Raw genomic sequence first — 12,544 nt, 5'->3', positions numbered from 1 at the left:
AGCTTTATCAGGTACTTAGAATGAAAGAAAGAATAAAAGAAAATAAAGAGTTACAATTTCCTCATTAATTCAGAATCTCATCTGTTTTGAAGGTGATATGTGTAATTTTTTCATTGTTAAAATGCTTTCTCCTATCCACAGCCAACTATACTTTAACCTCCTGAGACCCATGTATTACTGCTGTGTGCTTTTTCATTTCCCTTTTTGATTTGTAACGAAATGCACCTGATTCTCAATGTGATAATGCACAGTAAACATAGGATTTCTAAGGAACAAATGTGCAACTGATTACTGTAAGTACACATTAGTGTACATTTTGTTTTAGCAGCATGGCGTTTCATGAATATTCATTCAAATTTTAAAAATGACATATCAGATGAAACTAGAGACACTAGTCTTTTGACTCAAACAGGTTCCAATGTAAAAACTTAATTTGGTTTCTTACCAGATGTAGTTTTGTTGGTGTTTCTCCTAAAGACAAACTCTGCTGTGGTCTGTGCATGTTGTTTTGTCATGACAACGTTCGTCAAAAGTTTAACCCTTTATTGACAGCACGGAGTCTCCTGAACTGAGTTCAGTTGGTTTAAATTAAATTTAATCATGTGTTGCATAAAGCGAAGCCAAATAACAACTTCCACATGTGTACGCAGGGTCACACAATGTAAAGTAATCCATTTGTCGGTTGATTTCCCACAAGAAAGTTTGAATACAGTCATTGTTTTTTGCAATTTTGTTTGGTGCCGCTATTTTGTACTGTTCTGGTTATAGTTCCATTCATGTTATAGTGAAAGAAAAGCATCTAACTCTTGCCTTTTTGAGATAAACTGCTAATTATACTCCCAGATGAGATATATAGCCTGAGTGAAGTGATATGAGAGAGCTCAGGGGGAACAGCAGCATGTGAAGAGGCATAGCTGAGAGGAAGCAGGGTCACTATGGATCATACATCTTGTAATCAGGTAGTCTAAGCCTTTAAAATAAATCTGACCCCAACTTGCACAGGTAGTTTCTGGCAGAAAACTCAGCATCACCTACCGAATCCCAAAGGGAAACGTTGCTTATTGATGCAATATTTGACTTGATGCCCATTTTATTGGATTTTGATTATTGATAAGCGTGAGTGGAAATGGAAAAGGCTTTTATCTTCCCCAGAGTGATGTAATTCTAGCTGCCATAAAAGAACGGCAAGGGTGAATAGAAGGCATTATGGGAAAAATGAGAATTCAAGCTATAATTCAGTGTTTTATAGAAGATCGATATATGAATTAATTTCATGATTGGTTTTTCTCTTTGGCTTTTTGTTTTGTGGAATGTGAAGGCCTTTTCTTTTGAAACCGTCAAATGTAATAAATAATAATAATAAGAAGAAATGCTGTGAATTTGTAAGGTTTTGACATTTAATTCTTTCATCCTGCAGGAAAAAGTGGATGATCGCAGTCATTTTTCATTTATTTACTGTTTCTAAAGAGAAGTATGTTGGTATGATCTGGCCACAAGGTTACAAGTATGCATTGTGTATTGCCATGATTGTTTATTGGCCTTTCCTGAGTCTTTATCCTTGGCCTTTTATAGTAATGTAGCATTGTTATGTCATAGCGAGAGATACTTTGAATGCAACTCTATACAGTAAATTGCTTATTGTATTTATTTAGTGAGTTTAGTTTGTCTATGATAATACTAATGCAAGTCCTGAGCACTGACTCTCAGCCTGGTCTAGCTGGTCTGTTTGCTGGTTTCAGAGGGGTTTTGGACACTTGTCAGCTGGTCAGACTTGGAGACCAGCTAGACCACACAAAGACCAGCTAATCAGCTAAAAATATTTTTGTTTAGTTTTTCCAGAAGGGTTGTAACTTTACTCTTATATAGACAACTGCTGAAAAGAACAACTTAGACCTGTATGAATTTACATACTAGCCCAGGCTGGTGTAAGTTATGGAAAGTTAAGGTGGCCTACCAGCATGGTCTTTCTGATAAAGATTTTGCTGGTAAGCTGATTAAGTGACCTGCAAGCTAGCATGCCGGTTTCTAGTGCGTAGGACCTGCATCTTCAAATAAAAATAATAAAAAAAATAAAAAATAAAACATACTGTATGCTAGTAACCAACTAAGTTTTTTTAGCTCAGTTTTGCTGTCTCTAGCTAGTTTCAAAGACAGTACAGTGTTATACAAGATCAGAGACTTTTGAGTTGAATCACTACAGGCAGAGAATCAGCAATGCAAAACCTGACTGTCTGGCACTCTAACTTGTCTTTCTGTCTGGATCAATGAGAATTTAGAAATAAGTAATGATGCATCTCAATATAGCAGTCAGCAGCAGGATGGCAGAATCGACAAGGACACGGTGCCTCTGCCTACTCGGGTCTTAATTAATGATACGTTTTCATGACTAAAAAAAACGAGCTCAGCTTTTCACTACAATCTAGTCTGATAACAACATTGGACAGATTTTTGGTGTTAGAGGGGAACCAAGTTGTAACCGGGACACATAGTTGACCACATTTCTAACGATTGTTTTTACAAGAACAAAAACTGCAGCTCCATTAAGGATCGATTGTGACAAACAGCATTCATGTTGAAGCTGCTAGCTTGCAATTTGACCAATATTTTCATTAGGCAAGTGGTGTGTTAGTCAAGACTCAGGACTGATAACCAGAAAGGTTGCAGGTGTGATCCCTACAAGAGTCAAGCCATAAGCTATTGCCATTGTGCTCTTGGTCAAAATGCGTAACCCCAGATTACAACGGTCGACTACTGGTTGTTTGACAATTAACAGACTGACTAGTTTATACAGATTTTTTTCTTATATAATTTTGTCATTTTTATATTTCCTTTAATTAGCATGCTATGCTTTATCTGTTAGACAGTTTACACAGTAAAACCTTGTCGGAAAAGTTGTATCTTCAAATTCTTTCCCTTTAAAGCACCACCACAACAGCCATACATATTCAAATGGACATTTTTGGCCATTGTGTCATGTCTCGCACGTTTTCAAGATGGCGTGTCAAGTTGAAAATAATCAAATTTTAGGCCACATCTGCACTAATCCGTTTTCAGTTTCCTAACATCAATATTATGTGAAGTAATGGTGAGCATTTTCAAAACGCTCTGTTTTCAGTGGAGGAAAACGACATTCTTGTGTGGATGAGAGGTATTCTTGTGTGGATGAGTTCTTGTGTGGATGAGAAAACGTATTAGTGTGGCCATGGCCTTAAAAACAAGCCTAGAGACCCATGTGTTCTGTACCATTCCATTGCACTCTGTCTAGATGTTTTTGAATGCACGTAAAAAAAAATAACCCTTAATAAGTTGAATTTGAGAACGTTTTTACAAGGAATTTAATTTCTTTCATTCAGATTAAGTCACTTTCATTCAGTCAACATAATTTAGTTGGGTTAGGTCAAATCAATGTACTATAGTAGTTTTTACTCAACTTTAATAGGTCAAACAAAATTTAGTTTACTCGAATCAGTTATCACTTGAAATTGAAAGTCCATCCTCAACCCAATCACAAGTGCCAATCTTCACCACAGTTGTAACCCCTAAAACTAATAAAAACTAACAAAGTACTTTTTTTTTTAGGCATGACGTCATCACACACACCATTTTTATCGATAAAAGGCCATTTGAATGGACATTTTTTTAACACATTTTCACTTTGTCGTTATCAAAATAGCGCGAAAAGTGGATGGAAACTAGGCTACTGAAATCAAGTTGTGACAAAATGTTCCAGAACTGTGTAGCTTAAGTTAATTTTAATTAAGTAAACCAAACAACCTGCAAAAATCTTTTTTTTTTTTTTTTTTTTTTCAGAAACGTTTCTTATGTAAATGCCCCCAGAGATACACATCTAATCAGAGTGAGGCAAACCCGAAACCATCCTATTCATACAGGGCTTGCTTAAGACCAAATTTATTGATTAAAATAGTTGTTTAGACAACCAACCAACTAGTATTTTTTTTATTTTTTATTTTTTATATTTAGGACAAGGATACACACTTTTCTGCCTAAACTGCCTAAAGCTCAGTATTTATTTGCTAAATGGTCACAAGAATTCCAAAACCTGTAATCCTCAATGCAGTCAAGCAGTGCAGTCATAATGTACTCCATAGCTGGGATCCGTATGCCACTAATCTTTAAGCTGCCTGTATCAGTTATTAATGAGAGCTCAAACTCTCTCACGGAGCAGAGAAAGCCAAAGCAGGGATGGTTGTACTTCTGTAATTTATGAACAGGATACATTAAAGATTCATGACTATCTTCCTTTCAGGATGTCAGCGCGCTCAAGCCAGCCATGTTCATCACTGGCAGAGGGAAGTCGTAACTAGACAAAGTCCTTGATCTGTGATGTCAGGGCATCACTATGCGCCTCTCTGTCCTTGAGAATGCAGCAGCGGAAGAGTAGCGAAGGAGTTCATCAATAACCTCAACACAGACCTTTATTTTTTCGAACATAGAGGGTTTTTTTTAAGTTACATTACTCTCTCTCTCATTCTCTCCATTGTTGATGCGTGATGGAGCTGTTTCCTTCACCGTAATAACTGTCACTCTATCACTTATGATCAGGGTTGGGGAATAACAAAATACATGTAATGGGATTATATATTTAAAATACAAAAAATAAGTAACTGTATTCCACTACAGTTACAATTTAAATCATTGGTAATTAGAATACAGTTACATTCAAAATGTATTTTGATTACTGAAGAGATTACTTTTCATTTTATTGTCATTTGTTTCATTTAATATTTAGTCCTTTCAGATGGAAAACATTTATCCATATAAATGATGCGATCCAAAGTGCATTTGAACAGCGGTGAAACACTTTCTTATGATGTGTTACATTCATACGAGCAGACAGAGGAGTAAGTTTGGAGCAGAAGAAATAGAAATAAACCTTGTGTAAATTGTCAGCTTTACGCTAAGATAAAATGCTATTTCTAGCCAATTTACATGCACATGTTACCAGGCACGATCATATTTTTTTATCAAGAAAATTCACGTTGGTCATAATTTCTTTTTTCTAGTAAGACCTTTCATATTAGGGCAAAAATCATATTCTTGATAACCATTTTTGTATCAATTTGATCGATCTTGTTTTAGAAACAACACTGCATAAGATATTTAGGTTTTTCAGAGAATGTATTTTTAACATGTGTATTTTGTCTTACTGTACTGGCAGAGTTTTTATAGTCAAAACAAGTGAAAAAATCTACCAGTGCTGAAGAAGTAATCCAAAGTATTTAGAATACGTTACTGACCTTGAGTAATCTAATGGAATATGTTACAAATTACATTTTACAGCATGTATTCTGTAATCTGTAGTGGAATATATTTTAAAAGTAACCCTCCCAATCCTGCTTATGATTCTTATGTAGAGGATGAGAATAACATAAACTCCTCTTATGATGGGAGGATATATTGTATACTTTCCCGTAGATGTGGAAATGTACTAAAAGTAAAGGTGAACCTCACCAAGGGACTGATAGGAAACTGTCGTGGTACATTAGTTGTCAGTATACAAGCTAAAGAACACAGTGACTTTAAAGGGACAGTTTACCCCAAAATGAAAATTCTCTCATTATTTACAGCATTACTGTCACCATTTTATTCCAAACCCCTTTGACTTTTTTTTCTTTGGAAAACTAAAAGAGATGTTTGGCAGAATAGGAAATGACAGTCTCAGTCACCATTCACTTTTGTTAAAAAAGAAAAGAAAAGCAGCATCAACATACTATTCTTGAATTCCACAGAAGAAAGAAAGTCATAAGAGTGTGGAACAACATAGGGTGATTCAATTGTGAAAATATATATATATATATATATTCTTCTGTGACTTAACCCTTTTAACGAAATCTCTGAAGGTCAATTCAGAGAATAATAACCTTGCATGTTAAACATGGAAATGTAGTTTTTATTGCTGAAGTAAGCAGCTTTAAGAAGCATGACATTTGAGATATACTTGATACCTCTGCAGTGTTGTACATTAAGAAACTGTAAGCAGATCATTGTGGCTGAATGCACCGTTTGGTTCCTTTTTTCCTTTTCTTTCGTTGTCTGTGTTTTCCTTAAGAGGTCGATAATACCTGGAGAGAGCTATCTGTTAGCATTCCCATTCATCCTAATTGCACTTCCACGACTGGTGCATATACCCCTGGAAATCTTTGCTCTTGGGCACTCAGTTCTGGCTCAGTTTTTGAGCCAATCATCCGAGCCATAAATTCCATGTGACTTATCACTCTGGTGCGGCAATGCTGATTGGCGTGTTTCATAAGAATACATGGCTAGTTTTAATTAGTCACCAATGGAGAAGCAGGCTTAACTGCACGTAATGGTACAGTTACGGTATCTACTGTACCAGTACTGTCTAACTGCCCAGCCAAACCAGAGTTCACCAATAAGTGCGAGAATTGGAGATGGTTAGTTTATGACGATGCGCTGCATAACCTGTTTTGTAGCGCTGTAAACAAATGACTTCATTCCATCCGTACCACTCTACCGCTTATCATTGCTTCCTCTCTCTCTGTACTTGTTTAGCATGCTGCTGGGATGGAGTAAGGGAGACATGGGCAGAACATAGAAGGACCAAAGGGAGAAAGAGAAAAGCAGTCACTGCCAGGGGAGATGAAAAAAGAAGCATTTAAAATAAGAGAATGAGAATAAGAGTCACTATTCAGTGCTTTTTTTGTAGCATTGACAAATTATATAGTCGCTGTAGCTGCTGTTTTCACAGCCGCTATTTCTGTGAAATTCTCTTTAGGACTGAGCGATATGTATACAGATTTTTTTCAGGCCTGTGACAAATACACTAGTGGCCAAAAGTTTGGAATAATGTACAGATTTAGCTCTTATGGAAATAAATTGGTACTTTTCTTCACCAAAGTGGCATTCGACAACATTAATAACGTGAAAAATTACTATTACAATTTGAAAAAAAAATTCAGAACTTCTTAAACTACTTCAAAGAGTTCTCATCAAAAAATCCTCCACGTGCAGCAATGACAGCTTTGCAGGTCCTTGGCATTCTAGCTGTCAGTTTGTCCAGATACTCAGGTGACATTTCACCCCACACTTCCTGTAGCACTTGCCATAGATATGGCTATCTTGTCGGGCACTTCTCACGCACCTTACAGTCTAGCTGATCCCACAAAAGCTCAATGGGTTTAAGATCCATAACACTCTTTTCCAATTATCTGTTGTCCAGTGTCTGTGTTTCTTTGCCCACTCTAACTTTTTCTTTTTGTTTTTCTGTTTCAAAAGTGGCTTTTTCTTTGCAATTCTTCCCATAAGGCCTGCACCACTGTGTCTTCTCTTTACTGTTGTAAATGAAACTGGTGTCGAGCAAGTAGAATTCAATGAAGCTTTCAGCTGAGGACATGTGAGGCGTCTATTTCTCAAACTAGAGACTCTGATGTACTTATCCTCTTGTTTAAATGTACATCTGGCCTTCCACATCTCTTTTTGTCCTTGTTAGAGCCAGTTGTCCTTTGTCTTTGAAGACTGTAGTGTATACCTTTCTATGAAATCTTCAGTTTTTTGGCAATTTCAAGCATTATATAGCCTTCATTCCTCAAAACAATAATTGACTGACAAGTTTTTAGAGAAAGCTGTTTGTTTTTTGCCATTTTTGACCTAATATTGACCTTAACCCTATGGGGTCGACGGACACGCTGGCTCGTCCTGCAGGATGTTTTCCTCATAACAGCGGAAACCACTTAAAATACTCTGTCATAACACTCTCTGAGTAAATAGAGATACTCTATCAACATTAAAATGTTCCCCTTTCTTCTTTGTTTACAATAAACCATATTATGATTATTAGTACCAGAGTTGCTGTCATGATAAACTCATCTTCGTGAAGTTAACATTACTCATGACAGCAGAATGTCGATAATAATTCCCCCAGTTAAGGAATTTTTTGGAGGGAAACAGCACTCCATGTGTTCTAATGACATCAATACAACAGGAGCTAATAATAATTCTTGTCAAGAACAGATTGAAAAAAATGAAATACTATTAATACTGATCTTCAAGGATTTTAAAGATTTTAAAGATGATGTGTGTAACTTTTTAAAGGTGCAGATACTTTCTCTTATACCAGCTTAATATGCAGAGACCAAGTAACTCAGCTATTTGTAGGTTGATTCCACATAAAAGTGCAAACACTGTGGCTTTTCGTCGCTATCAAAACTTGGCTCTTTTTGTTTGAGCATCCCGACCAAGCCTAAAGCAACATTGGCACAACCATTGGTTTGAGTTTGGGGTGCCACTATCTTGTTGCCCAACCAATGGCAGACAGGGGGAATGTAAAACATAGCAAAACAAAACAAAACAAAAATCAGTGGTCATCAAATGGTTCTGGTTTGGTTTGGTGGTCATCAAATGGTTCTGTTATTGGTGCAGACATTACACACTTCACCTTTAAAATGTCCTAAGCATGCAAACTTCACCCATCAATTTTGTATGTCAGACTCAAAAGTGCTCAAGACAAATCTTCCTCACATTACAAACGAATGCTGTCCCCAGAGATGCCAGTATGTTGTATCCATTTCACAAATGGAATCCTCTCAGCAGGCAGATTAAGATGGGCCATTTAGGTTCTAATGTGATTTACTAATGTATTTTTTGTTTTATTTCTGCATTGTCCACTAATTTTATACTATACTGCAATAGAGGCATTATAAAGAAACGATGCAGTCGTGTAACATTCGTGTTTATGTTGCGATAACACTCAGGGGCAAATTAAGTATCACACAAAACGGAAGTTCCCAGTTACTGATTTCACTGTAAAAAAGTGCAATTCGCATCCAGTTACAAGAGATTTTTGAGATAAAATGAGTAATATTTGGCTTGTCATATGACCTAAACTTAGGGGCACTCATAAATGTGCACCCTGCAACATATGTAAAAAAAAATAAAAAAGACTACGACTTGTATCTTCATCTCTTGTCAGTGTACATCATTGTGAGCATATATATATATATATATATACAGTATATATATATATATATATATATATATATATATATATATATATATATATATATATATATATATAATAAGATTCGATTACTGAGTATAAATTATTGAGTGCACTAAAGGGTCTTTGGCTGCAATCAGCACAAATACTTTATTTTTGTGATACCAACATTTTGAAATGTCACTGTGCTTGTGAAATATTAAAGATCTACCCTGCTACGTGTTGCATAAAGTGTTTTACAGCAGGTCACCGAAAGGCATTCTAGGGCCATGTGTTCATGCCTTATGGCTGCCCAGGTCCACAGGGATCTCGGATGTGTTGCTGCCACCATGCTAATATATTTGGTTTCACCCTGCTGTCAATGCTGAGTGACAAATATAATTTGTGCTACCATCTACTTGCCCTAAGGGGCTCTAATTGCACCAGTGTTGAAAAAGAAGAAAGAAAGAGAATAGAAGAACGAATAGATCAGAGTGGGTAACATGAGAGAGGCTGATTAGCCATGTTATTTAATTGAGATGCTAATAAACTTCTGTAGCCACATACAAACGTGTGTCCGCAGAAAATCAAATACATTTGCAGACTGCATATTTTGTACGTCTTTATCTGCTTTTCTGTGTAATGTCTCTCTCTCTCTCAGGTTCATTTGCATATTGTTGGGCTTTTTTCTATGGTATTATGGTTATTGTATTGGTGTTGGGTCACCACTCGATGTCCAATGTAAAATCTGGATAAAGCAAAACCACTTGAAAACCCCAGTCTTACGGTCTCCTTTTCGTTTCTTGTCATGTCTGTGCTATGTTGTAGGAGATCCTGGGTCTATCAGACATGATGCCATACAGGTCCAAAAGATCCTTGCTGGTGCCTCCCATGTTTGTCCCAGAGAACCAGCGAGCCCCTTTCCCCAGGTCTATTGGAAAGGTAAGACCTTCCTTTTGTAATATGTGTGACATTAACTGCACACAGACTGCAACAGTACTAATGTACAGAAAACCTTGCCAACCCTGGTCTTGGTCAGCAATAGTGGCACAGTGTGGACGCTGTCAGTGTGACAGTGCTACCTGATGTTTTGGATAACCCATTCATCCTCTGGTTTCTAAAATTGACAGAGAAATTAGTGCTGAAATAAAGTGAAATTAAATTTCAAAAGCTGAGAATACAGATCCTTTCTGCCCTTATCTACAGTAATCAAAATGTTCTTGAGAATTATTTTGTCTGATTTACATTGCAGTGTTACTGAGGGTTATTACCATTCTTCAGGGACAGTAATTAGAGGATGCTTCTACACTTCAATACAGTAAAAACTGACCATTCTTTTTTTAAACAAGGCAGTTCCTTTTTATTCCCCTGCAGGCAGTGAAGGCCAAAGTCATATCATTGAATAGGGTCAATTAACTTGATAAAGATGTTTGAAAAGTCTCTTCTCAGATGCCTTTTGAGGAATCGAAAATCTATTAACATAAAATCTTCATCTCCATTCATCTTCTTTTATAAAATGTATTTTATTATTAAAGGTGCTGTAATTCATTTTAGCAATTTTGCTAATGGCTGGGTTTCCCGATAGCGTTGCAACTTAAGCTTTTATGATCATCTTAAATAACGTTGCTCGCTATTTTACGATGGAGTAATGCCTGATTCCCAAAATAGCACATAGATCGCTCATTATAAAGTACAACTTAAGTTCTTCATTACGGGAGCTGTCCATTCCAAAGGTGCTGAAACTTTGGTCAATATCAGGAGTTAACTCATGTTTGTTTGTTTGTTTTATGAGTTTGTTTGTTTTATGAAAATAATGTGGAAATACTGACAAACATGAAAGTTGTTTGTAACCCTGTCGAGGCACCAAAACGTATGAACGATTACAGAATTTAATTAAAGAAATAATGGATAGTAAGAAGGAGTTTCAGATGTATTGATGCACAATTATAGAGTTTAATGAAAGTGACACAATAAATGCATGTAACTTGAATGCATATGATGTGAATCATAAGGGGTGAATCAAAGTTTTGTTACTTTGGCTGGAAACTGAACAAATGCACACAGAACAGGATTAAGATGATGGGAATCAGTATGGAACTACTCATAGACCTATCTAAATATTAATAGATCATCTGGTTAGATTTCAAGGCACTGTGAACTTGTTGCTTTACTGCCATTATGCAGCATGTAATTTGTTACTGCCTTGTCAAAAGACTATAGGCGAGTTGCTCTGAACCAGCCATTGGAGGAAGAAAAGGACTAGGAAGAGAGATAGGGAATCTCTCATTGCACACTCTCACTCTAATCTCCTTTGTTAACCATAATTTAATTATTTATTTAGGCATATTTATTTAAGTTTTATGCTGCATGGTCACATTAATGTAATGCTGTTCTGTATTATGTGTCTTGTAAATTTAGACCTATCAATATGCCTGTATTGATTTCATAGCAATTTTCTCAACACTTTTTTATCCTCTGAAATAGTTTACAATGGCTTTCCAATAATCAAAATATAGTAGATTAATACAATTTATGAAATGTCCCATTGTCTTTGATAAACTGTGAAAGATTGAAGTTGCACTTAATGGACTTAAGATAGGTTCAAAGCTCTCGTTAATTTACTAAAGTTTTTACGAACTACTTAGATAATGATGCTTTTGGGAAACATGCCTTAGAGATTAAGTACTACTTACAGTTGAAGTCAGAAGTGTACATACACCTTAGCCAAATACATTTAAACTCAGTTTTTCACAATTCCTGACATTTAATTGTAGAAAAAAATTCCCTGGCTTAGGTCAGTTAGGATTACTACTTTATTGTAAGAATGGGAAATGTCAGAATAATAATGGAGAGAATTATTTATTTCAGCTTTTATTTCTTTCATCACATTCCCAGTGGGTCAGAAGTTTACATATACTTTGTTAGTATTTGGTATCATTGACTTTAATTGTTTAACTTGGGTCAAACATTTTGGGTAGCCTTCCACAAGCTTCTCACAATAAGTTTCTGGAATTGTGGCCCATTCCTCCAGACCAAACTGGTGTAACTGAGTCAGGTTTGAGGCCTCCTTGCTCGCACATGCTTTTTCAGTTCTGCCCACACATTTTATATCGGATTGAGGTCAGGGCTTTGTGATGGCGACTCCAATACCTTGACTTTGTTGTCCTTAAGCCATTTTGCCACAACTTTGGAGGTATGCTTGGGGTCATTGTCCATTTGGAAGACCCATTTGCGACCGAGCTTTAACTTCCTGGCTGATGTCTTGAGATGTTGCTTCAATATATCCACATCATTTTCCTTCCTCATGATGCCATTTATTTTGTGAAGTTCACCAGTCCCTCCTGCAGCAAAGCACCCCTACAACATGATGCTGCCACCCCCATGCTTCATGGTTGGGATGGTGTTCTTCGGCTTGCAAGCCTTACCATTTTTCCTCCAAACACAACGATGGTCATTATGGCCAAACAGTTACATTTTTGTTTCATCAGACCAGAGGACATTTTTTCAAAAAGTAAGATCTTTGTTCCTATGTGCACCTGCGAACTGTAGTCTGTCTTTTTTATGGTAGTTTTGGAGCAGTGGCTTCTT

The 12,544-nt window shown here is 36.4% G+C and overlaps 1 protein-coding gene across 1 annotated transcript in view; it reads left to right on the top strand.

Moving 5' to 3' along the window:
- The window catches only part of LOC127455892 (cadherin-13-like), a 570,343-nt gene that overhangs the window by 205,950 nt on the left and 351,849 nt on the right, over positions 1-12,544 (top strand). Inside the window, exon 4 of the mRNA XM_051724064.1 lies at positions 9,785-9,898. Within this exon, the coding sequence (XP_051580024.1) occupies positions 9,785-9,898 (114 nt within the window). The remainder of the gene's footprint in view (positions 1-9,784; positions 9,899-12,544) is intronic.

This window comes from Myxocyprinus asiaticus, chromosome 18, assembly GCF_019703515.2.
Source record: "Myxocyprinus asiaticus isolate MX2 ecotype Aquarium Trade chromosome 18, UBuf_Myxa_2, whole genome shotgun sequence".
Taxonomy (NCBI): domain Eukaryota; kingdom Metazoa; phylum Chordata; class Actinopteri; order Cypriniformes; family Catostomidae; genus Myxocyprinus; species Myxocyprinus asiaticus.
Note: the sequence above shows the minus strand (reverse complement) of the source record. Positions and strands in the feature narration are given on the sequence as shown.